Source organism: Balaenoptera borealis (genome assembly GCF_965194805.1).
Source record: "Balaenoptera borealis genome assembly, chromosome: X".
Lineage (NCBI taxonomy): Eukaryota > Metazoa > Chordata > Mammalia > Artiodactyla > Balaenopteridae > Balaenoptera > Balaenoptera borealis.
Genome location: NC_138881.1, coordinates 58,020,845 through 58,048,145, shown reverse-complemented (window position 1 = coordinate 58,048,145; position 27,301 = coordinate 58,020,845). Strand labels below are relative to the sequence as shown.

The window sequence follows — 27,301 nt, the reverse complement described above, 5'->3', positions numbered from 1 at the left end:
ACAGTCTATTCAATCTGACCAATGCACTGATAAGAGTGAAGAGAGCCTCAAGGACCTGTAGAACAACAAAATGGCTAAAGTTAATATCAATGGAGGCCCAGAAGGAGAGGAGAAAGAGTGGAACTGAAAATGTATTCAAAGATATAATGGCTGACAACTCCCCATATCTTGGTGAAAGATTTAAACATACTGATTCAACAAACTGAATGAACATCAAGTAAGATATATCCAAAGACACCCACACCAATAAACATCATAATTAAACTTCTGAAAACTAAAAACAATGAAATTATTTTGAAAGCAACTAGAGAGAAACAAAGCATTACCTTTAAAGGAACACAGATCAGAGGGTAAACAAATTTCCTATCTGAAAGCATGGAGGTTAGAAGGAAGTGGTGCAACATTATTTATATACTGAAAGAAAAGAACTGTTAACCATGGGTTCTATATCTAGCAAACCTAACATTCAGGAATGAAAATAAATTAAAGAGCTTCTCAAAGGTAAATTAGGAGAATCTCTTGCTAGCAGATTCATCCTTTAAAATGGCTAAAGGAAGCTCTCCAAACAAAAAGGAAAAAGGATAACAGAAGGCTCAGAGTTCAGAAAGAAAAGAACAATGGAATGGGAAAAAATAAGGGTAAATATAATAAACTATCCTGATTTTCACAAGTTTCTTAAATCATATTTGATGGCTTAAATAAAAATTATGACAATGTCTGTTGCAGTGCTCAATGTATGTAGAAGAAATACTTGAGACAATTATATTTAAAAAGTGGGAAGAATTTAAATGGTCCTAAATATAGTAAGGCTTCAATACTTAATTCAAAATGGTAAATTGTTAATAGGTGTAGATTGTTGTAAGTTTTACACACACACACATATACTAATATCTAGAGCAACCACTAAGAAAATTATGTTAAGTGATATACTAAAAACTGTATAAATAGAACTATGAGATCCTAAAAAATGTGCCAAAAATCCAGGAAAGAGAAAAATGTGCAAAAAAAAAAAAAAGGAAAGAGAAAAGAAACAGAGGAAACAAAAATAAATAGTAAATAAATGGCATACTCAAACCCTAACATATCAACAATTACTTAAAATATAAACAGTCTAAATATATTAATTAAAAGACAGATGCAGGCAGAGTGGACTAAAAAATAACATGACGTAATTATATGCTGTCAACAAATACTCACTTCAAACACAATGACATAGGTTAAAAGGATGGAAAGAGACATATCATGCTAATATTAATCAAAAAAGGAGTAATGGCTACATTATTATGAGATAAAGTAGACTTTAGAAAAACGAAAATTCCCAGAGACAGAAAGGGACAACATAAAATGATAAAAGAACGAATATATCAAGAAGACATAGCAATCCTTAATGTGTATGCACTAAACAATAGAGTTTCAAAATACATGAAGCCAAGATAGAATTGAAAAGACTGAGAGACAAATCCAAATTATAGTTAGGGACTTTAACACCTGACTCATAGCAACTGATAGACCTACTAGACAGAAAATTAGCAAAGATAAAGCAGAACTGAGCACTAGAATAATCCAACAGGGTCTCATTTCCATTTATGTAACACCCTACCCCCTACAGCAGCAGAATACACATTTTTTTTCCAAGTGCCATGGAACATTCACAAAGACATTCATGGAACATTCATATCCTGGGTCAAAAACCAAACTTCAACAAATCTAGATGCATTGAAAGAATACAGTGTGTTCTCCAAGCAAAAGGGAATCAGACTAGAAATAAGTAATAAAAGAAAATATGAAAATGTACTAACACTTGCAAACTAAAAAACACACTTCAAACAACCATTGAGCAAGACAAATCTCAAAGGAAACAAACAAAAAAACTCACACAGAATGGAATGAAAATGAAAACACAACACCTAAAAATTTATGGGATGCATCCTTGTCTTGTTCTGATCTTAGAGGAAATGCTTTCAGCTTTTCACCATCGAGTATGATGTTAGCTGTGGGTTTGTCATATATGGCCTTTATTATGCTGAGGTATGTTCCCTCTATAAGCACTTTATAGAGAGTTCTGGCAATAAATGGATATTGAATTTTGTCAAAAGCTTTTTCTGCATCTATTGAGATGATCATATGATTTTCATTCTTCAATTTGTTAACGTCCTGTATCACACTGATTAATTTGCAGATATTGAACCATCTTAGCTTCCCTGGGATAAATCCAACTTGATCATGGTGTATGATACTTTTAATGTACTGGTGAATTCGGTTTGCTAGTATTTTTGTTGAGGATTTTTGTATCTACGTTCATCAGTTATATTGGCCTTAATTTTCTTTGTGATATCTTTGTCTGACTTTGGTATCAGGGTGATGCTGGCCTTGTAGAGTGAGTTCAGAAGCATTCCTTCCTTGCAATTTTTTGGAATAGTTTGAGAAGGACAGGTGTTAATTCTTTGCTAAATGTTTGGTAGAATTCACCTGTGCAGCCATGTGGTCCAAAACTTTTGTTTTTGGGGAGTTGTTTTTATTATTGATTCAGTTTCATTACTGGTAATTGGCATGTTCCTATTTTCTGTTTCTTCCTGATCCAGTCTTGGGAGATTGTACATTTCTAGGAATTTGTTCATATCTTCTAGGTTGTCCATTTTATTGACATATAACTATTTGTAGTAACCTCTTATGATCCCTTGTATCTCTGTGATGTTGGTTTTAACTTCTCCTGTTTCATTTCTGATTGTATTGATTTGGGCCCTCTCTTATTGTTCTTGATGAATCTGAGTAAAGGTTTATCTATTTTGTTTATTATTTCAAAGAATCAATTTTTATTTTCATTGCTCTTTTCTATTTCTTTTTTAGTTTCTATTTCATCTATTTCTGTTCTGATCTTTATGATTTGTTTCCTTCTACTAACTTTGGGTTTTGTTTGTTCTTTTTTAATTCCTTTAGGTGTAAAGTTAGGTTGTTTGAGATTTTCTTGTTTCCTGAGGCAGGCTTGTATCACAATGAACTTCCCTTTTAAAACTGCTTTTACTGTGTCACATAGATTTTGGATTGTTGTGCTTTCATTTTCATTTGTCTCCAGGTATACTATTTTCTTTTTTGATTTATTCAGTGATCCATTGGTTATTTAGTAGCATATTGTTTAGGCTCCACATGTTTGTGTTTTTAGTACTTTTTTTCTTGTAGCTGATTTCTAGTCTCATAGTGTTGTGGTTGGAAAAGATGCTTGATATGATTTCAGTTTTCTTAAATTTACTGGGACTTGTTTTGTGGCCTAGCATGTGAGCTATCCTGGAGAATGTTCCATGTGCACTTGAAAAGAATGTGTATTCTGCTGCTTTTGGATGGAATGCTCTATATATAGCTATAAATTCCATTTGGCATAATGTGTTATTTAAGGCCAGTGTTTCCCTATCAATTTTCTGTCTGGATGATCTGTCCACTGATGTAAGTGGGGTGTTAAAGTCCCTTACTACTATTGTATTACTGTCAATTCTCCCTTTATGTCTGTTAATATTTGCTGTACGTATTTAGGTGCTCCTATGTTGGGTGCATATATATTTACAATTGTTGTATCTTCTTCTTGGATTGATCCCTTGATCATTATGTAAGGTCTTCCTTTGTCTCTTGATATAGTATTTGTTTTAAAGTCTATTTTTTTCTGATATCAGTATTGCTACCCTGGTTTTCTTTTTGTTGCCACTTGCATGAAGTATTTTTTCCCATCCCCTCACTTTCAGTCTGTGTGTGTCTAGATCTTCAGTGAGTCTCTTGTAGGCATCATATATATGGGTCTTATTTGTGTATCCATTCAGCCACTCTTTTGATTGCAGCATTTCGTCCATTTACATTTAAAGTAATTATTGATAGGTATGTACTAATTGCCATTTTGTTAATTGTTTTTGTAGTTCTTTTTTATTCCTTTTTTCTTCTTTTGCTGTCTTCTCTTGTGATTTGATGACTATCTTTAGTGTTATGTTTGGATTCCTTTCTCTTTTTTGTGTATCTATCATAGATTTTTGGTTTGTGGTTATCATGAGGTTTATATATATGTATACACAATCTATATGTATACGTGATTTAAAAAATTTATTGGAGTATAGTTGATTTACAATGTGTTAGTTTCAGGTGTACAGCAAAGTGAATCAGTTATACATATACATATATCCACTCTTTTTTAGATTCTTTTCCCATGTAGGCCATTACAGAGTATTGAGTAGTTCCCTGTGCTATACAGTAGGTCCTTATTACTTTTATATATAGTAGTGTGCATATGTCAATCCCAATCTCCCAATTTATCCACCCACTTACCCTCTGGTAACTATGAGTTTGTTTTCTACATCTGTGACTCTATTTTTGTTTTGTAAATAAGTTCATTTGTACCCTTTTTTTGGATTCCACATACAAGCAATATTATATGATATTTGTCTTTCTCTGTCTGACTTACTTCACTCAGTATGACAATCTCTAGGTCCAGCCATGTTGCTGCGAAAGGCATTATTTTGTTCTTTTTTATGGCAGAGTAATATTCCATTGTATGTATGTACCACATCTTCTTTATCCATTCCTCTGTTGATGGACATTTAGGTTGCTTCTGTGGCCTAGCTATTGTAAACAGTGCTGCAATGAACATTGGGGTGCATGTATCTTTTCAAATTATGTTTTTTCTCTGGTATATGTGAATATTTTAAGTTGCTGATCTCTTAAATTCAAATGCATTTTTACTCTCCCCATCCCCCTTTATTGTTTTTAGCACCATATTTTACGTCTTTTTGTTCTGTGTATCCCTTAACTACATATTGGGGATATAGAGGATTTTACTACTTTTGTCTTTTAGCCTTCCTACTAGGCTTTATATATGGTTGATTTAGTACCTTTACTGTATATTTGCCCTTACTCATGAGACTTTTACTTTCATAATTTTCATCTTTCTAGTTATGGCCTTTTCTTTATTGCTTAGAGAAGTCCCTTTAACATTTCTTGTAAAGATGGTTTGGTTGGTGCTGAAGTCTTTTAGCTTTTGCTTGCCTGTAAAACTTTTGATCTCTCTATCAAATCTGAATGAAAGCCTTGCCAGGTAGAATATTCTTGGTTGTAGGTTTTTACCTTTCATCACTTTCAATATATTGTGCCATCCCCTTGTGGTCTTCTGAAAAGTTAGCTGTTAGCCTTATGGGAGTTCCCTTGTATGTAACTTGTTGCTTTTCCCTTGCTGCCTTTAATATTCTCTATCATTTTGGCCACTTTAATTACAATGTGTCTTGGTGTGGACTTCTTTGGGTTCTTCCTGTTTGGGACTTTCTGTGCTTCTTGGACTTGGATGTATGTTTCCCTTCCCAGGTTAAGGAAATTTTCAGTTAATATTTCTTCAGATATGTTCTCTGCCCCTTTCTCTCTCTCTTCTCCTTCTGTGACCCTTATAATGAGAATGTTAGTATGCTTGATGCTGTACCAGAGGTCTCTTAATCTGTCCCCATTTCTTTTTATTCTTTTTTCTTTTTTGTTTTTCTGTTCAGCTTCAGTGATTTCCACTACTCTGTCTTCCAGGTCTCTGATCTGTTCCTCTGTATCATCTAATCTAATGTTGATTCCTTCCAGTGTATTTTTTATTTCAGTTATTGTATTCTTCATCTCTGTTTGGTCTTTCTTTATATTTTCCAAGTCTTCATTAAAAGCTTCTAACTTCTTGCTCTGTTCATCCAACTTTCTCCAGAGTTCTTTAAACATCTTTATGATCATTACCTTGAACACTTTACTGGGTAGATTGCTTATCTCCACTTCACTTAGTACTTCTTTGGGGATTTTATCTTCTTCCTTCTTTTGGAGCATATTCCTCTGTTGCTTCATTTAGTCTAATTTGCTGTTTTTATTTCTATGTATTCAGTATGTTGGTTACATTTCTCAGCCTTGGAGAAATGGCCTTGTGTAGGAGATGTCCTTTCCATCCCAGCAGTGCACTCCCCTCTGGTCACCAGAACTATCTGCTCTGGGGGTGTTTCCTATGTGGGCTGCATGAGTACTTTTGTGGTGGGATGACTACTGTGGGTGTCTGGTAGGTGTGGCTGGCATCCAGTCTGGTAGATTTTTAGTTCCTGCCTTGTGCAGAGGCTGCTGGCTGCTGGTAGGTTGGGCAAGGTCATGAGGTGGCTGGCTATGGAGCCCTGTGGGTTTCATGGCTAGTGCTGGCCCAGTAGTGGGTGGAGCCTGGATCCAGGGTGGGTGTTTGTGGAGCTGGGGATCTCAGATGTAGTGCCAGCCTGCTGGTGGGTGGGGCCAGTTCCTGACATGGCCCATGTGGTCTGGGGTGTCCCAAAGTTGGTATTGGCCACTTTTATTCAACATAGTATTGGAAGTCCTAGCTGTAGCAGTCAGAAAAGAAAAAGAAATAAAAGGAATCCAAATTGGACAGGAAGAAGAAAAACTGTCCCTATTTGAAGATGACATAATACTATACATAGAAAATCCTACAGACACCACCAAGAAACTACTAGAACTCATCAATGAATTCAGTAATGTTGCACAATACAAAATTAATATACAGAAATCTGTAGCATTTCTATACACTAACAATGAACCATTAGAAAGATAAATTAAGAAAACAATGCAATTTATAATCACATCAAAAAGAACAAAATGCATACACATAAATTTAACTAAGGAGGTAGAAGACATATACTCGAAAGCTATAAGACACTGATGAAAGAAATTGAAGGCAACAGAAACAGATGGAAAGATATACCATGTTCATGGATTGGAAGAATTAATAGTGTTAAAATGACCATACTACACAAGGCAATCTACAGATTCAATGCAATCCCTCTCAAAATACCAATGGCATTTTTCACAGAACTAGAACAAATAAGTTTAAAATTTGTATGGAAACACAAAAGATCCCAAATAGCCAAAACAATCTTGAGAAAGAAGAACAGAAGACAAGGAAAAAGCTCAAACAAAATCCTCCTCTCTGAGCCCAAGTACCAGGAAAGGAGCAATCTAAGCAAGAAAGAAAATTTTTAGATAATAATCTCTTTATTCCAGACAAACACTACAGAAAAATACCTACAGCCCCACCCTCCACCACACCATCAAAGTCCAAGTGGAACCCTAGAATTCTTCCCTCACGAAGTTATAACAAGGTGCCCCAAACCCCTGCTCATGTGGTGTCAGAGAATGCCTAATAGGGAGCTGGAGCTTTCATCCCTGCCAGCAGGTAACTAGACTCCCCACCTGCAGGGTCAGAAGATACTGAGCATGTGGTAAGTTGGAACTCCCATCCCTACCCAGAAATAATGAGAAGCCCCTTCTCTCTCAGGTGTCAAAGGATGGGACCTGAACTTCTACTTCTACCTTGCAGTAATGAGGTGGCAACCCCCTCTTCCCCTGACAGAACAGTGTCACAAAAACCCAGTTAAAGAAGAAGGTTAAAATAAGATCCAGAGCATTAAAACAAAATGCAAAATGTCATGGTTTCAATGAAAAAAAAAACAATCGTCATACCAAGAACCAAGAATAAATATCTCAAACTGAATGAAAAATGATAATCAACTGAAGTCAACAGTGAGACGGTAGAGATGATAGGACTTTATGATAAAGATTTTTAAAGTAGTCATCTTAAGAATGCTTCAATGAGTAATTATAAACATGCTTGAAACAAATGAAAAAATTGGAAGCCTCACAAAGAAATAAAGTCTCAGCAAAGAAACGGAAGCTATAAAGGGGAACCAAGTGGTAATATTCGAAGTGAAAAAGGAAAGCTGAAATAAAAGGCTCAGGTGATGGGCTCAACAGCAGTCACATCAAATCATACTTCTGAAAACTAAAGACAAAGGAAAAACATTTGCAGTCAGTAAAAAATCGAAACTTTTCCTATGGGGGAAAAACAATTCAAATGGCAGTGGATTTCTTATAAGAAGCAAGGAGGGCCAGAAGGAAGTGACACAACATTTTTCAAGTGCTGAAAGAAAAGAACTGTCAAACACTGAGTCCTATATCCAGTGAAAATATTGTTCAGGAATTAAAGGGAAACCAAGACATCTCAGATGAAGGAAAACTAACAGAGTTTGTCACCAGCATACCTAACCTAAAATAATGGCTAAAGGAAGTTCTGAAAGAGAAAGGAAATGATAAAAGAAGGAATCTTGGAACATCAGGAAGGAAGAAAGACAAAAGAAAAGAGTAAAAATAAGGTAAAAATACAATAGACTTTGTCCTCTTGAATTTTCTGAATTACCTTTGAAAATTGAATCAAAAATTATCATACTGTCTTATAAGGTTCACATTATATGCCAAGGAATATTTAAGACAATTATATTATATATGGCAGGGGGCGGGGAGAGTAAAGGGACTTAAAAGAGAGGTAAGGTTTCTACAGTTTACTGGTAGAATGTCAAAACCAGTAGACTGATAAGTTATGTACACATAATGTAATGTCAAGAGCAACCACTAAACAATCTACACAAAGAGATATATTCAAATGCACTATTAAAATGGAATTCTAAAAACTGTCAAGCACCCCAGAGGAAAGCAGAAAAAAAAGTATGAATGAAAATCAGAGAATAAAGAGAAAACAGAAAATAATGGCAGATTTAATCCCCAACATATCAATAATTACCTTAAATGTAAATCACCTAAATGCGCCAATTAAAAGACAGATTGACAGAGTGGATTAAAAAACATGACTCCCTAGAAATTATCATACTAAGTGAAGTAAGTCAGATAGAGAAAGACAAATATCACATTATATTACTTACATGTGGAATCTAAAAAAATGCTGCAAATGAACTTATTTACAAAACAGAAACAGACTCACAGACATAGAGAACAGACTTGTGGATTAGGAGTTTGTGATTAAAAGATACACACTATTATATATAAAATAGATAAACAACAAGGACCGACTGTATAGCACAGAGAAATACATTCAGTACCTTGTAATAATCTATAATGAAAAATAATCTGAAAATAATAACTGAATCATTTTGCTGTACACCTGAAATATTGTAAATCAACTATACTTCAATTAAAAAAACATGATTCAATTACAGCTGTCTACAAGAAACTCACTTTAAATATGACAAGAACACACAAAAATGTAATTGAATTTTGCATTCTGATCTCGTAGCCTGAGACTTTGCTAAACTCATATATTAGTTCTAAGATTTTTTTTTGGTAGATACCCTGGATTTTCTAAATAGATGATTATATCATCTGCAAATAGAAATAGTTTTATTTCTTTTTTCTGATCAGTATGACTTTTTGGCAAGAAAAAAACTTCCAGTACTATGTTGCGTAAAAATGGTGAGAACATATATATATATTCTTGTCTTGTTCCAATTTAGGAGTACAACATTCATCCTTTTACCGTAAAGCATGATGTTAGCTGTAGCTTTTTTGGTAGATGCTTTTGATCAATTTGAGGAAGTGCCCCTCTTGTTTGCAGAGGGTTTGAATCATGAATGCATGTTGGATTTTGTCAAGTGTTTTTTTCAGTGTCAATTGATATAATCATATAATTTTTCTTCTTTAGTCTGTCAATATGTGGGGCTAAATGTATTGATTTCCAAATGTTGAACCAGCCTTAAATAAAGCCTGGAATAAATCCCACTTAGTCATGGTGCTTAACTGTTTTATAAATTATGGCATTTGATTTGCTAATATTTTGTTGAGGATTTTTGCATTTAATTTGATGAGAGATATTGGTCTTTAGGTTTCCTTTTTAGTGTTGTTTTGTCTGGTTTTGGTATCAGGGTGATACTGGTCTCATAAAATAAGTTGGGAAATGATTCTATCTCTCCTATTTTCTGAAAGAGATTGTGTAAAATTGGTGCTAATTCTTAAAATATGTGGTAGTTATTCAGTGAAACCATCTGGACTTGGAGATTTCTTGATGGGGAGATTTTAATTACATTGAGCTCTATGTATTTTTTAACTTCCTTTGAGACTTCCTCTTAGACCTGTGGATTATTTTGAGGCATGCTATTTAATTTCTAAGTATTTGGAGACTTTCCTGTTGTTTTTTTCTGTTATTGATTTCTAGTTTGATTCCATTATGATCAGAGAACATACTTTATTATTACATTTCTCTTAAATTTGATGAGGCTTGTTCCATGGCCCAGGATAGATTTTTATCTTGATAAATGTTCCATGGGTGCTTACAAAATGTGTACTCTGGTGTTGTTGGGAGTAGTGCTCTATATACGTCAATTAGATTTTGTGGGTTCATCGTGTTGTTCAGTTCTTCTATACAGTTGTTGATTTTCCATCCAGTAGTTCTATCAATTGTTGCAAGTTGTTGAAGTCCCCAATTATATTTGTAGATATTTCTATTTCTTCTTTGTTTCATGTATTTTGAGGCTCTGTTGTTTGGTGTGTACACATTTAGGATCGTTAGGTCACCCTGATGGATTTTTCCTTTATCATATCCATGTCCCTTCTGTCTCTAGTAGTTTTCTTTGCTCGGAATTGCATGTTATCTTATATTCACATACCACTCTTGCTTCTTTTTCATTAATTTTTGCATGGTGTATTCTTTTCCATTCTTACTTTCAACCTGCCTATTTTGTTGTATTTGAAATGAGCTTTTTGTAGACAGCATATAGTTGGGTAATATTTTATAATCTACTCTGCTAATCTCTGTCTTTTAATTGGTATATTTAGACCATTTACACTTAATGTAATTATTGATCTGTTAGTGCTTAAGTCTGCCATTTTACACTTTGTTTTCTGTTTGTTTCCTGTGCTTATAATTCCCTTTTTCTCTTTCCTGCCTTATTGTAAGTAATTTGAATATTTTTAAAGGATTCTGTCTTTATGTTTTTGAGTATTTCATTCAGTATAGTGGTTCTTAGTGGTTGCTCTAAGTTTTACAATACATACATAAGTTATGACAGTCTACTGGTGTCAGTGATTTAGCACTTCAAGTGAAGTGTAGAAACTTTACTTCTCTTTAGGTCCATTTACGCTCCTGAGTTTTTTATTTTTTAAAAAGTTCTATGGAGATATAATTCATATATCATGCAATATATCCATTTAATATGTACAATTCAATGGTTCTTAGACTTCTGCAAACATCACCACAATCAATTTTAGAACATTTTCATCATTCCCAAAAGAAACCCTGTACCCTTTAGCAGTTCACCTCTAATTTGTGTCCAAGTCCCCCCACCCCCAAGAAACCACTAGTTTACTTTCTGTCTTTATGGATTTGCCTATTCTGGGCATTTCATATAAACTGAATAAAAAAATATGTTACTGGCTTCTTTCACTTAGCATATTTTCAGGATTCATCCATGTTGTACCACACAACAGTAGTACTGTCAAATAATGCTCCATTGTATTAATATGCCACAGTTTATTTATCCACCTAACAGTTGATGAATACTTGGGTTGTTCCCAGTTTTTGGCCATTATAAATAATGCTGTTATGAACATTCATGTAAAAGTCTTTGCTTGAATATCTGTTTGAATTTTTTGGTTATATACTTGGGAGCAGAAGTGTTGGGTCATATGGTAACTGTATGTTTAGCATTTTGAGGAACTGCCAGATTGTTTTTTTCCAAAAGGGCTGCATCATTTTACATTCTCACCAGCAGTGTATGATAGTTCCAAATTCTCCATGTCCTTGTCAACTATTGTTATATCATCTATCTTGTTGAGTACAGTCACCCTAGTGGGTGTGAAATTGTATCTCACTGTGGTTTTGAGCTACATATCCCCAATGGCTAATAATGTTGAGTACCCTCTCCACTTTTTCAATATAAGTACCTCTTAATAGTCTTAAGTATTTCCTGTACATACAGGAAATTGGGCACTATATCAGATGGTGTTATAATTTTTGCTTCAACTATCAGAAATGATTTAAGAAACTCATGAGAACAAACACAGCCTATGGTATTTACCCCTATTTTCACCATTGTAGTGTAGTTCTTTCCTTTCTGAAGTTCCAAGCCTTCAGCTGTTATCATTTCTGTTTATAGAACTTCTTTTAGCCCATCGTTAAGTGTAGCTTTGCTAGCAACAACAAATACTCTTCATCTGAAAATTCCTTTGTTTTCCCCTAACTTCTGAAGGGATTCTCTTGATGTAGATCTGTGGTTGACATTTTTCTTTCAGCATTTGAAAAATGTTGTACCATTTCCTCCTGGCTGCTATGCTTTGAAATATGAAATCTGTTGACAGTTGAATTGGTGTTTCCCTATAAGTAATACATTCTTTTTTTTTTTTTCCTGGCTGCTCTCAAGATTTTTTCATTATCTTTAGTTTTCATAAGTCTATGTTGTGCCTTGGCATGGATTTATTTGGATTTATTATATTTGGGCTTCACTCAGCTTCTTGAATCTGTAGCTTTATTTATTTTGCCAAATTTGGGACGTTTTCAGCGTTATTTCTTTTTTTTTTTAATTAAAAAATTGTGGTAAAATACACATAACATAAAATTTACTATCTTAACCATTTTAAGTGTACAGTTCAGTAGTGTTAAATACCTCCACATTGTTGTGCAATCTCCAAAACTCTTTCCATCTTGCAAAATGAAAACTTTATACCTATGAAACAACAACTCCCCATTCCCTTCTAACCCCAGCTCCTGTCAGTCATCATTGTTCTTTTTCTCTCTATGAATCTGACTACTCTCAATACCTCATATAAGTGGAACCATACAGTATTTGTCTTTTTGTGACTGGCTTATTTCACTTAGTATAATGTCCTCAAGATTCATCCCTGTCGTAGCATGTGTCAGAATTTCTTTCCTTTTTAAGTCAGTCATTATTTCTTTGAGTCCTCTTTCAGTACTTCTTTCTCTCTGCTTTCCTTTTGGACACTGATGATATGAATGCTGGAACTTTTGTTACTGTCCCACAGATTGCCCGAGGCTCTGTTCTTTTTTTCCAGTCTATTTTCCCTCTGTTGTTCAGATTGAGTAAATTCTGCTGCACTGACCTCAAGTTCACTGATTCTATCTTCTGTTATCTCCACTCTCTTATTGAGCCCATCCACTAAGTTTATTTCATTTATTGTGTTTTTCAGTTCTATAATTTCTATTTGCTTCTTTTTTATATAACTTCTTTATCTTTGCTAAGATTTTATATGTCATTATTTGTTTTGAGAGAATCTGTAATTACGTTTTGGATCATTTTTATTATGGATGCTTCATAATTCTTGTCAGATAAAATCTGATTCATCACAGTGTTGGTGTCTATTCTCATTCATGAATGATTTTTGGCTGTAAACTGGAGCTTTTTGTATACTACATTATGAGACTCTGGAACCTATTTATTCTTCTTTTTAAAGCAGGCAGTCCCTTTAATGACGTATACTGTGAGGGCTGGATACTTGTGTATGTTCCTGCTGTATCCCACTGACACGACCCTGGCAAAAGTGGGGTATTGACTCACACGTCCTTATTGCAAATGGGTAAAGTGGAACCTCAGCTACCCCGTTGGCTCTGCTGACACTATTCCAGTGCAAGTGGTGCACTGACCCACAGGTCTCTCTGGCTTCTGTTAATTTTTTTTTTAATTTTATTTATTTATTTATTTATTTTTGGCTGTGTTGGGTCTTTGTTTCTGTGCGAGGGCTTTCTCTAGTTGTGGCAAGCGGGGGCCACTCTTCATCACGGTGCACGGGCTTCTCACTATTGCGGGCTGTCTTGTTGCGGGGCACAGGCTCCAGATGTGCAGGCTCAGTAGTTGTGGCTCACGGGACTAGTTGCTCTGCGGCATGTGGGATCTTCCCAGACCAGGGCTCGAACCCGTGATCCCTGCATTAGCAGGCAGATTCTCAACCACTGTGCCACCCGGGAAGCCCTCTGGCTTCTGTTATTTTTGAATGAGAGTGTAAGCTCAGCTCCCCGGTGGGCCCTGCTGACACCAGGGGAAGGGGGGAGTAGAAAAGAACCAGCTAGCTCCACCTTTTACCACCTTGTTAAGCCTCATTCATGCTGACTGGGGGAGGAGGCTCAGTTCCACACTGTGCCACACTGATACCAGGGGAGGGGGGATAAGTGTGCTGACCAACCCTGCCTGACACTGCCTCTTTCAGTCTCATTGCTGTTAGGTGGGTGTGGAGGTTCAGCTTCCCACTGGGCCTCCCTGACACCAGGGTGGGGGGAAAAGTGGAGTGCTTACTAGCCCTGACATGTATCCTTCTGCTCAGTCTTTTTGATGTGGAGGGAGTGGAAGCTCAGCCTCCCTGTTGGACCCCACTGACATGGAGATGGACATGAAGTCCAGTGATGACTAGCCCTGCGCTGCACCAAGTTATTAAGTCTCCTTGCTTCTGGGTGAGTGTGGCAACTTAGGTTGCTACTGTACTGGGCTGACACTACTCTGGAAGGAGAATAAGAGCACTGTCTCTTTCTGCCAAATGATGGATTAGGACTGCCTGCTCAGTTCTGTCAACACTACCCCAGCAGTGGAAAAGGAGCATACCACTTTTTTTTTGTGGGAAGGAACGGAGTGGAAGATTAACTTCTCACTAGGCTCCATTGAAGCTGTAGGGCAGTTGGGAGGGTGCATTTTTTTTTCCATTAGTGTTTTGTTGGAGTAGGGCAGGTATTGCCAAAAAGGCTTTCTGTTGTTAGGTGATCCTTTCTCCATTTCCTTTAGATATGAGGTTCAGGCTTTTCTTAGAGCTTTCTTTGTCTGTGCCTGTTGGCTGTTATGGCTTGGAGGCTTCTGCAGTGCCTTGTCTGGGATATACGGGAGGCAAAAAGGAAACCAAAGGAGCCCACTGCTGTATTGTTTCTTAAGTTCTGAGGCAGTCTGCCTTGTTCTTTCCACATTTCAGTCCTAATTTGTTGTGTTATGTTCAGGAGTTTTGGGTTGAAAGAGGGAGGACCTAGAAGAAATGGAGTTTCTTCACCTTGGCAATAACGTAAGTCCTCTTAATTTCTTTTTTAAGAAAAAAAATCGGCAGAGCACACAACATCCTCAAAAATGGATTTTTTAATATCTAAGGGGATTTCTGATAGTAGTAATGATTTAAAGAATAAACAATAGTGAAAGAGTATCTGGGAAAACTTAAAGAGGTGGAGACTTACTAGGTTTGGAAAGCCATGCAAAATACCTTTCCTAATTTCACTGGAAATTTGTGGAATATTAAACTGATCACTCTTGGTGTGGCCCAAGTTCTCTTTCTGTACAATGCTCCTTTGTGTGTTTGTAAAGTTCTTTGTGTTTTGCGGGGGAAAAGATGTGAGTGGCAGGGAAACTTTGGCTCCTTGTATATAAAACAAGATATGACATTCACAGTTACTGTTAAGTAAAATTAAGACTGGTGAAAGTAGGGTCCCATAGGGGGTTGCAATAGCAGCTGCTTTAAGTCTCAAAAGTAACAGCAGCAACATTTTTCCATACTCACATTTCCAACTCTAAGTACTAGTGACTTTTACTTGTTGGGATTCTTGCTGTAAAGGATACAATTTAAAATTCATCATTTCAGAAGAGGTCCATATCTTCACTTTACAACTCCTGTCTTAGATGCCATTTTCTGGTCCTTAAACACTCCTCTCCCCCCCAAATCAGTATGCTTCAGATGCTGCTGCATTACTAGTACCACGGTGATTATAGCATTGGATATTACAGGGAAAAAGCAAGTGTCTGAGCCCGCTAAGTCATTTGGAGGCAGCATAGTTGAAAGAACTTTGGAGTCAAAAAGACCTTCGAGATCAATTCTTGCATTTGACACTAACTAGCTGTATGGCTTTGGGCAAATTATGTAATCTTTTTGAGCTACAGTTTGTTCATCTGTAAAATGGGAATAATGCCCAATTTACAAGATTGTTGTGAAAATTCAATGACATAATGCACATAAAGTGAGGGCCCAAAGTTGGTGCTCAACAACTCTGAAAAAGCTTCTAGAGAACATGACCAATCTCTGACAGTTATATCTATATTCATCTAATATTTCTCCCGTTTGACCATGCTTCTGTTTCCTGCTTCTCCCATGCCTTAAATTCAATCTCTGTGCTTATGTATGCTACAGCTTATGGGACAAAGAGCCATAATTCACTTAGAACAGAAAAGATTGATATGCTCATTTTACCCTGATATTTATAATTACTTAATATCTCTAGTCTCCAGAGTAGAAGCCCAAGATGCTCAAAGAAAGGAAAAAAAAAAATCAAAACTTAAAAAAATTTCAATGCAACCTAAATATTTCATGCTCAATTCTCTTCTGTTTTATAGTACAGATTTGTTTCTATAGTACAAGATTGTTTTTCTGGTGTAGAAATGGGGGAATTGAACTTAAAATTTGAGTTTTAATGGTATATTAATGATACTGTACATCACTGGCAATAATGTCCAAGGTTCTATCCAACCAACCTAAAAGGATTTAGTGGTAAAGAGAGATGGACATCACCAAGACAGCAGTTTGTTGGTGGGTCTACGTCTTGTGGCTTTACTAAGATTTTAAATTTTCATTCAAAAAATTCACTTTTAGCTTTTTCCACCCAGAGACAGTAAGGCAAGCTGATGCCCTGTAACCCCAATGGAATGCTTATGGCTAGAAAAAGCTTCCAGCCAAGCAGCTCTAAAGAAAGCCCAGCCTGCCCAAGATTCAGGCAAAAGAAGATCAATATGAATACTTTAAGGTTAAGATTAGGTCTAGAAGCATCAAAAAGGCAAAATGAACACCTGCCCAGAGGAGCAAACTAAGACAAGGAAGACTTTATTTTTGTTCTTATTTTTCTCACCACCAGTAACTTCTGCTCAAATTATTTAACATCCCTGAGGTTGATGTAAAATATGCATGTAAAAGGAAAATAACCTCTATTTCATGTGCAGGGATGATGTGAAGATTAGAGTGCCTAGCACAGGGCCTGAAACATAGTAAGGATGCAATAATTTTAATGCAATAATTTCAACTCTGCTTAAAATTAATATAATTTCACAGCTGAAAGGAACCGTAGAGGTCATCCAAGTTTTTTTTCTTTAAATGTGTAAGAGTTTTATTCTGGCAGAAATTTGATCTCATAAAAAAATCAGCTCAGACAAATTCTTTTGCTGAGCTTTTCTGTAACTAAGCTCCTCAGAAAAAGCACATATTGCAAGAGACTAACAGCTAACGTCATAGTTAAGTGTTACAGGATACTTACTACAGTAGGTCTTTGAAGGCAAAATTCAGTCAATTATTGAGACACTTATAGGTTGGTTACATGTTAAAGCACAGATATATCTATCTGACTATAATCTCACTCTATTTCTGCCAACAACAAGACAGGAAGGATCAGTCCTTACAGAATGGTGAGGGAAAGGAAATACTGACTCCTTGTCTCGTGGTTTAGACAACCAGTTCTGCAGAAAAACTAAGATGGTAAAGGTAGATTACCATTGTCAAAGACGCTATGAAGACCTAAAATCATAGTAAAAACAGAGCTACTTGTACTGTGGCCGAATATCAAATCACATGGGGAGTCAAAACATACCCTGGATTTTTCTTTTCTAAGTTGTAACAAAAGCAATAAAAAAAATGAGGAACACAAATGACAAAAGAAAAAATAGATAAATTGGACTTCATAAAAATTAAAAACTTCTGTGCTATGAATGATACCAACAAGAAAGTAAAAAGACTACCCACAGAATGGGAGAAAATATTTGCAAATCATATAACTTATGAGAATTGAATCCAGAATATATAAAAAGTCAGTAATAAAAAGACAACCCACTTGAAAAATGGGCAAAGTATGGGCATAGACATTTCTCCAAAGATGATATACAAATAGCCAATAAGCACATGAAAAGATGCTCAACATCACTAATTATTGGAGAAATGCAAATCAAAACCACAATGAGGCATCGCCTCACACTGGTCAGAATAACTATCATCAAAAACTCCACAAATAATAAATGCTGGAGAGGGTGTGGAGAAAGGGAACCCTCCTACACTGTTGGTGGGAATGTAAATTGGTGCAGCCACTATGGAAAACAGTATGGAGGTTCCTTAAAAAATTAAAAATAGAGCTACCATATGATCCAGCAATCCCACTCCTGGGTATATATCTGGAAAAAATGAAAACTCTGATTCGAAAAGATACAAGTACCCCAATGTTGATAGCAGCACTATTTACAATAGCCAAGACATGGAAACAACCCAAGTGCCCATTGACAGATGATTAGCTTAAGAAGATGTCACACACACACAATCTAATAATACTCAGCCATAAAAAAGAATGAAATATTGCCATTTGCAGCAACATGGATGGACCTAGAGAATATTATACTTAGTGAAGTAAGTCAGACAAAGACAAATATTATATGATATCACTTATATGTGGAATCTGAAAAATAATATAAATGAATCTATATAGAAAACAGAAACAGATTCACAGACATAGAAAACAAACTTATGGTTAACAAAGGGGAAAGGGGGGAGGGATAAATTAGGAGGTTGAGATCAACAAACTACTATACGTAAACTGGATAAGGAACAAGGATTTACTGCTTAATACAGGGACTTCCTTGGTGGTCCAGTGGTTAAGACTCTGTGCTTCCACTGCAGGGGGCGCAGGTTGGATCCCTGGTCGGAGAACTAAGACCCCACATGCCACACGGCACGGCCAAAGAATAAGAAAGTAAATACTGTTTAGCACAGAAAACTATATTCAATATCTTGTAATAACCTATAATGGAAAATAATTTGAAAAAAATATATAACTGAATCACTTTGCTGTATACCTGAAAGTAACACAATTTTGTAAATCAACTATATTTTAAAAAAAACAGTGAGAGATCACCTCACACCCACTATAGATGGCTATAAACAAAAAGGCAGATAATAACAAGTGTTGATGAGGATATAGAGAAATTGGAACCCTAATATACTCTAGTGGGAGTATAAAATGGTGCAGCTGCTTTGGAAAACAGTCTGGAAGTTCTTAAAAGCTAAAACATTGAGTTACCATTTGACCCAGAAATTCTACTTCTGGGTATATACTTAAGAAAGCTGAAAACACATTTTCATTAAAAACGTGTGCGTGGATGTTCATAGCAGCATTATTCATAACAACCCAGAGTGTAATCAACTCAAGTGTCCATCAACTGATGAATGGATAAAATATGGTATATCCACACAATGGAATATTATTCATCCATAAAAGGAATGAAGTACTGATATGTGATTCAACATGGATGAACTTTGAAGTCACTATGCTAATTGAAATAAGCCAGATACAAAAGGACAAATATTCCACTTATATGAGGTACCTAGAGTTGTCAAATTCATAGAGACAGAAAGAATAGTGGTTACCAGGTACTGGTGGGAGTGGAGAAGGGGGAGTAGTAGTTTAGTGAATACAGAGTTTCTCTTTGAGAGGATGAAAAATTTTTGGAAATATAGAATGGTGATGGTTGCACAACATTGCTAATGTACTTTATGCCACTGAATTGTATCCTTAAAAATGGTTAAAATGGTAAATTATATGTTATATATATTTTACCACAATAAAAAAGGAATGAAGTCTTTATACATGCTACAAAATGGATGAACTTTGCAAACATTATGCTAAGAGAAAGTCGGACACAAAGGACCATATACTTTATGAGTCCACTGATATGAAATGTCCATAACAGGTGTATCTATTGAGATAGAAAGTGGATTAGTGGTTGCCTAGGGCTGAGAGAGGGAATGGAGGAGTTGGGGAATGACAGCTAAAGGGTTTCTTTTTGTGGTGTTAAAAATGTTCTAAAATTGATTTTGGTGGTCATTGTGCAACTTTGTGAACATTTTAAAAACTACCTGGTTGTACACGTTAAATGAGTGAATTATATAGTATGTGAATTATATCTCAATTTAAGCTGCTTTTTAAAAAATGAGGATTATAACAGTCAGTGATTAGTGAACAATGTATTACTTAGGTGTGTTGGGATTTTGCTGTGTATGTTATCATGTGTAATATATGTATATTACTATGTTTAGCTATTTTAATAACATGTTCTATTTTAATTTTTTAAAAAGATAAAAGTGAGCTAATATCATTTTCTCAAATAAATTCCATCTGTGTCTAAAGGCTGGCATTTTTGACTATACTGATAAAGGTCAAAGTACCTTGTCACTATATCTGCAAACTACAAAAGAAGCCAACAGGAAATGAATGTTCTTCTGAACATTGGAATTGCAAATAAAATCACATCTTAAGAACCTCATATTTACATGGTGTTTAATTTACAAAGCACTTTCTGATATATTTCTGATGTACTGATCCTGTTAATATCCTTGTGAGGTGATCAGGATGGGTGTTAGGCCATCACTTTCCCTTGCCCAAGAAATTAAACAGAGGTTTGATCCACCCAAGTCCCACAGCTAGTTAGTGGCTGAACTAGATCTGAATTCTAAATCTATTTTCAACCAATGCTCTGCCTAATCTACCATTCTATTCAATAAACTAGATCACACAGTGCTCCATAAACAGGACACATTTCTATATAGCAAAAGCAAATTAAAAACGTGAAAAATATATAAATAGGCCATTAATATAAAGAACTCTCACAAGTTGTCCATTTGTGTTTCTAACTCCAATTTATCTTTTTGTGATCTCTGAACAAGTGCACTATTTTATGTGCACTTAAGGCTTTTAAACAAGGCATGAATAGCATAAGACAAACTCAGACAGGGTTTGGGGCATATGGGTTCTAGGTAATAATTTTATTGTTAAGCATTTTCTGAACATGTGCATTGTATTACTTTGGAATTAGACCTAGACATGGTCTCTTACTTCACGGAACTGCCAATGTAATGGGAGGAGGCGGCAAGACAAAAACAAGTAAAAGTGACCAATAAAGAAACGAATAAATTTGAATTGAGGAGTAAAGAGAGTCAGGTTAGAAGAAAAATGAAAATGGACTGGAGGGTAGATAGGATGGCTCTGAACAATGACAGAGAGAATTTCAGAAAAGTCTTGATTGGAATGCCTAGTTCAAGCCTGCCATTTCACTGTAAAAGGGAGAGGAAAGAGATCTTAATCAGCACAGCAGTTAAGAGTGCAGTTTGCATTTATTTTTCTCATGCAGGTCTCAACAAATGCAGGGACTGGAATCATACAGAAAATGATTTAAAAATTCATTGGTATGTTTCTTAAGAATATGATGTTGAATGAATTTATTTCATTGAGTGGACAAGGAAAAATGTCAAATTATTTGATGTTTGTTCCAAGAAATGCATCCAAAATCTTTGAACTTGTCAATCAATAATGTGAAGAAAGAAAATAGCTTCTGTAATCTCCATGGCACTTAGTCTAACTTAGGGGAAAAAAAAAAAACCTTATTCCTTTATCAATGATTTTTATATAGGGCCTCAGGCAATCTGGAAAGAACATTTTCAAGATCACACACATAATCCAACTAAGTCTGACCTTTGGATTCTTTTTTCCCCTTATAACTACCTCCATTAAACTGTTTCCTAAGAATAGAGAGAAATCTATGACTAAAGAAAAATGGATTCATCTTGTTTTCTCCAGATCATTACACGCCCATCAGAATCCTGCTTCATAGCCACTGGGAGAAATGATCAGGTACTTTGTTGGAGATCGATACACTGAAACAGTGATTCTTAGTTCTCATTTTACAATATCCCATTGGGACTCTGACTTTTTTTCCAGGGGTATTAGGAAATTCTTGAAACATTAATTTCAGTTCACTTTAGCTTTTAGTATAAATATATGCCAAATGGCACTTCCTTGGGGGAGGAGAAGGAGTCTTGGCCAGGAGAAGAAATCCAAAATCCAGCTAACAATAGAGTATTGTAACTCCAGGGGTGGGAATTGCAGCTTTAGCTCTCTGCTTGGCACGGACATCAAGCCATGACCCTCCATTGCTTCTCTGGTGTCAGAGAAAGGGAAAAAGAAGAGGGATAACTCTGACGCTCACATTTTAAAACCTTAAAAACACATATATCTAGAAATTCTATAATACTTAATTGTTAATAGTGGCTACGTCTGGGAACTGAGGTTGTGGTGTTACTTTCCCTGTGTTACATCATAAATTCCTCTAATGCTTTAACTTGATTTTAGAAGGAGCACGTATTGCTCTTGTATTCATTAAAACTTTCAACTGAGGTTTCAGAAGCCAAAAATAAAATAAATCAGAATTATTAAGCCTAAAAAGACAAACTAAATAGCTTTAATTCTGAAAACAGCTGGTTATAATATAAAGACTAGTGCTACAGAATTCTTATACCACCAGTGTCCAATAGAAATGTAAGCCACAAATTTGAGCCACATATATAATTTAAAATTTTCTATTAGCCATTTTACAAAAGTAAAAAAAAAAAAAAACAGGTGAAGTTAATGTTACACTTTATTTAACTCAATATATCCAAAATATTGCTTTTTTGAGTACTAAGTCTGAAATCTGCTAGGTATTTTACATTTACAGCATATCTTAATTCACATTGGCTATGTGTATCTTTATTTATTTAGTTTTAAAAAACAATGTAATGAGCACCTGGGAACTAATCACCCAAAACAAAAGCTAGGACTTTGTAAACAACATACATCTGATTACATGTTTCCTTCTTACTCTCATTTCCCTACCTCTCTCCTCCATCCTTTATCCCAAACCTTGTGTTCATCATTTCCTCAATCTCCTTCTCATATAATTGCATCACATTGATATGAACTCTTAAAAGAGAATTAGCTGTTTATAACTTCATATAAGAGTTATTAGGCTGTGTTTAATATTTTGGGAATTACTTTTTTTTCAGTATTCAATTAGGTTTGTCATTATTATAGGTCCAAGGTGACTTGTTTCTTAATTGCATTTAATACATACACGGGTTTTTCAATTTTTTCCGGTTTTATTGAGGTATAATTGACATATAACATTGTATTCAGTTAAGGTGTACAACACAATGATTTGATATATGTATAAAGTATGAAATAATTACCACAATATTTAGTGAACATCCATCTCCACAATTACAATTTTTCTTCTTGTGATGAGAACTTTTAAGATCTACTCTTAGCAATTTTCAAATACACAACACAACACAACATTGTTAACTATAGTCACTATGCCGTGCATTACATCCCCAGGATTTATTTACCTTGCAACTGGAAGTTTGTACCTCTTGACCACCTTCACCCATTTCCCCCACTACCCTAGCCATGGCCTCTGGCCAATCTGTTCTCTGTTTCTTTGAATTTGGTTTTCTTAGATTCCAAATATGAGTGAGATTATACAGTACTTGTCTTTCTCTGTCTGACTTATTTCACTTAGCATAATGCCCTCAAGGTCAATCCATGCTGCTGCAAATGGCAAGATTTCCTTCTATTTTATGGCTGAATAATATTCCATTATATATACATATGTGTGTGTGTGTGTGTGTGTTTGTATACACATACATATATACACCACATTTTCTTTTTCCATTCATCCGTTGCTGGACACTTAGGTTGTTTCTATGTCTTGGCTATTGTAAACAGTGCTGCTGTGAATATGGGAGTGCAGATATCTCTTCGAGATAGGGATTTCGTTTCCTTCGGATATATACCTAGAACATATATAGGTTTTTTGTGACAACTTCAACATAGGGGACTTACTTTTTATAAGCTTAAAATACATTGGTAAGATTCATCCATACCTCTAAGTGTTGCTACAGTTCATTGGTTAGACTGCTGTCTAATATTTCATTGTATATCACAGTTTATCCATACACTATCCTGTTGATGGGCATTTAGGTTGTTACATTTTTGTCTGCATATTCTTGTCTAAATCTACTATTGTATACACGTAGCAGTTTCTTTTGGGTAGAGATCTAGGAATTCACAATTCTTACCCAAATGAAACAGCTATATAGCAGATAAGGGAGAAGGCAGACAGAGATCAACCAGAGGGAGTTCCAGTATGGGTTAGAACCAGTAGGAAGAGCAACTGGTAGGGATGGCGTTGCTTGTGGAGGCCCAAGAAATATTGTGAGTGGCAGCTGGTTCTAGTTTTCCAGTCTTACTTTGCTCTACTGGGCTGCACCATGTGCAGTTAAAGCATTGAACAGTAGCAGTGAGTAAAGCCAGGCCCTACTGATAAAGGTTCCCATACAAATTTTGGCAATGCCAACACATCTAGAGAACTTGGGTCCTGTGTTCCCAAACTCTCCACCCTTGTCCGGTTCTTGGTGGTCAGTCTCTTTCCTCTGCATCCCTTAAATTGTCTTTCTGCACTGGGCTATGTGCAGGTATATACTGGAGGTACTGGCGGGGTAAGACAAAAACTTGACTTTTGGTGTATATGAAAGTATTCTCTGAGAGTGGGGGAAAGATGGAAAATTCTAAAATAGAGTTGTTTTTCTGTCCTAGACTGCATTAAATTCATCCCTATGAGCACAGTAAAAAATAACCTCTAGGAGTTAGGGCTTAGCATAGCTAGTTCTAATGGAAAAACATGAATCTGGGATTGGTAGCTGGATCAGCTACAAGGGACTGATTCTGAAGGAAGAGGGGCTGAGGAATTTATATAAAGTTAGGAATGAGAAACAGCAGTAGGAACTTTAAGGCCTGAGCCAAGGGCCTGGTGATGAAGAAAGGGGGAATTACACAGGTGCATATGGGGATACAGAACTCAGATTTGCCCGGGGCTTTGCATTTTGAAAAGCGCTTTTCAAATCACACTATATTTAATCCTCACAGTAACCCAGTGAAGTAGGTATTACCGTTATGCCACTTTATAGGAACTGAGGCTGAAAGATTAATATGCGTGTTCACAAAGTTTCATAGCAAGTAAGTAGCAGACCTGCAACTTGAACCCAGGTCCCTAAACACAAAACCAAGGACTGTTTTATTGCTCCAGTGATCTACAGCTGAGGTATTAAAGTGTGTTGCTAATGCTTGGCTGCTAACTAAGTACTGAAGTAATGATTTACTTAAATAAAAACTGGAATAGATTTAATGGTGTTTCTGTAATAGTGCCACTCTCATTTGCATTCTGATAGGTCTTCTTGAGCAGGAAAGAAAGGAACCTAGTTATAGCCAGCATGCTAGAAAAATGCATAGAACTCCAGTGACCCCAGGAAGGGAGTCTCGCATGTCTATTCAAGCTCTGAATTACGCTGATAAAAGGTCAAGATCTGCCACACTATATACCATAGCAGTCAGAGAAGTAATCTAATTTGGTGAATGAAAGGTGAAATAATAAATATATACAATGTAATTTTTATTTTTTCATTTTTGTTTAACTTTGAGAATGGAACATTGTTCATGAGAGAGCAACTTGTGGGTCCTTCCCAGTTCTATTCCTGCACAAACAGCTTCTTCAAAGGGCAATTCTGGGCAATGTAAACAAATTTTTATAACAACTCCTTCCCTCAATCTCTCAATGACTTACCAAGTATTTGTTATTATATACAACTCCTGTGGCTTCACAGACATGTGCATTGTCCACTGCCTGTCTCTTAAGATCTTTCTAATGCAGTTTTCTCGATTCAAAGAGGGGAACGCTTTAGCATGGACCTGTAGTATGTTTTCTTTCAATCTGCAAACATTCATTAACTACTTGACTGTTTGCTTGTCCTAGCTAGTTGCCATGCTGAGGTAGAAGGAATCCCTAACCTCTTGTGACTTATCATCTAGCTGGGAAGATGAGAGAAGTACATGAAAGAGATCTAGAAAATGTATGTGTTTCAAGCATGTACCTGGAAGAATGTAAACTAAGAAGATAAAGCTATCTGGCTGGAGGTTCATTAAAGCCATGAAACTTTAGAACTGGATCCTGAAAGGATGGATAAGGATTAGAAGCAAGGAAGTAAGAAGGTAGTCCAGGAAGGGGATTGATTTAGTAAAATCAAGAGGCTGTAACCAGCAAGATCTGGTGAAAAAGGTAAGACCACTTACATTGCTGCTATGGTTGCCACCATGCCAATGTTATATGATACACTAAGCATAAGTAGACCTTTCGTCTTCTTGGAATTCCCTATTTCTTTGAAATCCCCAAACCAATAGTCTCTTATAAACTATGTTGTTTTATGTGTTCAACTTTTATGAGAAGTAACAATTCATATCTGTACATCACTGTATAGTTTATATAATAACTGCATATACATCATTTTGTTTGACCCTTACAGCAATCCTGTGTAATGACATGGAGGCTGACTTGCTACAAGTTAGAGGACTAGCAAGTGCAGAGCTCAGGACGTCAGTCCAGATCAGTTTCAGTCCAATCATTAACATTTACATGTTGTTTTGACCAATAATTGATATTCATAAATGATATGCTTAAGGTCCTAAGATTCTGATGTATATCTTGCATCAGGAATTATTAAATTATGCCTTGGTTCATTTTTTTATGTTTAGCATATTTGGTTGTTATTCAAGATTTTTAAAACTCGTATGAAATATTTTAGAACATATAATCTTTAAGATGGCTGCTAGTAGAGGTGGTTGAATACTGTCCTTCAGATTTCTTTTCAATTACAATGCTGTACAGTCCTCACTTGGCAACTTCATGCACAGTGAACATCTCACTTACTTGGCACCACATAAGAGGTTCCACAGAAGTGAGTTTTCTGGGTAACTAAAGCTTACTCCACTGACAGCAAACTTTGAGATCTGGCAGAAATCTTTCTAATATACTTTGAGACTTCCCTGTCTTGTCATGTTAGATAGAGTTGTCTATTACAGGATAAGCATCACTATGAAAATCCCCTACTGGACCATACAGTGAAGTGCTCAGTGTCTTACCAAGGCATACAGGGAAGTTTGAACCCTTACATTAATAGTCCCAAGTGACTTCACTTTTCTGGTTATTCTGTTTTTAGAATTCTTATTTTCTTTATGCTGCTAACTGTGCCTTCTTAGGGTATCAGTTTTCCCACATCTGGTAGACCTCTTTTCCCATTCTCATTGGTCATCAGACAACTAAACTCAGTACATCAGTAAGTAACCTTTATTTTATATACAACACTAAACCAAAAGGCTTAGTGAGGTTGTTGCCACCCTTCTCTCACAGGTGTAGAGTAAGAGGCCTCAGTGGATTGAGATTTTGTTCCCAGATCATTGGGTTTCATTCTCTCTCCTTTTGGGGTTTTAGGTTGTGTTCTGGATTTTGGAGGTTGCTAAATAAAAGAGTTCTGACTTATCAGGATATATTGAGAATAATTATATTTTGTTTACTAAATTCACATTGTGTATATTTCTCCAAGATGGACAAAAGCAGATGAAACTTAAACTATCAGTAGTAATAGCAGCTTATGATATCCAATTTTTAATTCTTTAATTCTTAATTCATTGGTGGGAGAAGAAAAAGAGAACTCTTAAGACAAACCTTATTTAAAACAAGTACTCTACCTGAATCTTTAACACAGCTTTATATTTTTCTAAGTGCTTTAG

The 27,301-nt window shown here is 35.8% G+C and overlaps 1 protein-coding gene across 5 annotated transcripts in view; it reads right to left on the bottom strand.

The window, feature by feature from the left end:
• The window catches only part of EDA (ectodysplasin A), a 362,785-nt gene that overhangs the window by 49,527 nt on the left and 285,957 nt on the right, over positions 1–27,301 (bottom strand). Inside the window, exon 3 of one of the 5 annotated variants that reach the window (XM_082376689.1) lies at positions 4,071–23,475. The exons of the other annotated variants lie outside the window; for them this stretch is intronic. Coding sequence (XP_082232815.1) covers positions 23,384–23,475 — 92 coding nt within the window. The 3' untranslated portion in view covers positions 4,071–23,383. Of the gene's footprint in view, positions 1–4,070; positions 23,476–27,301 lie in introns of those variants that run through there. 5 annotated transcript variants of the gene reach the window in all.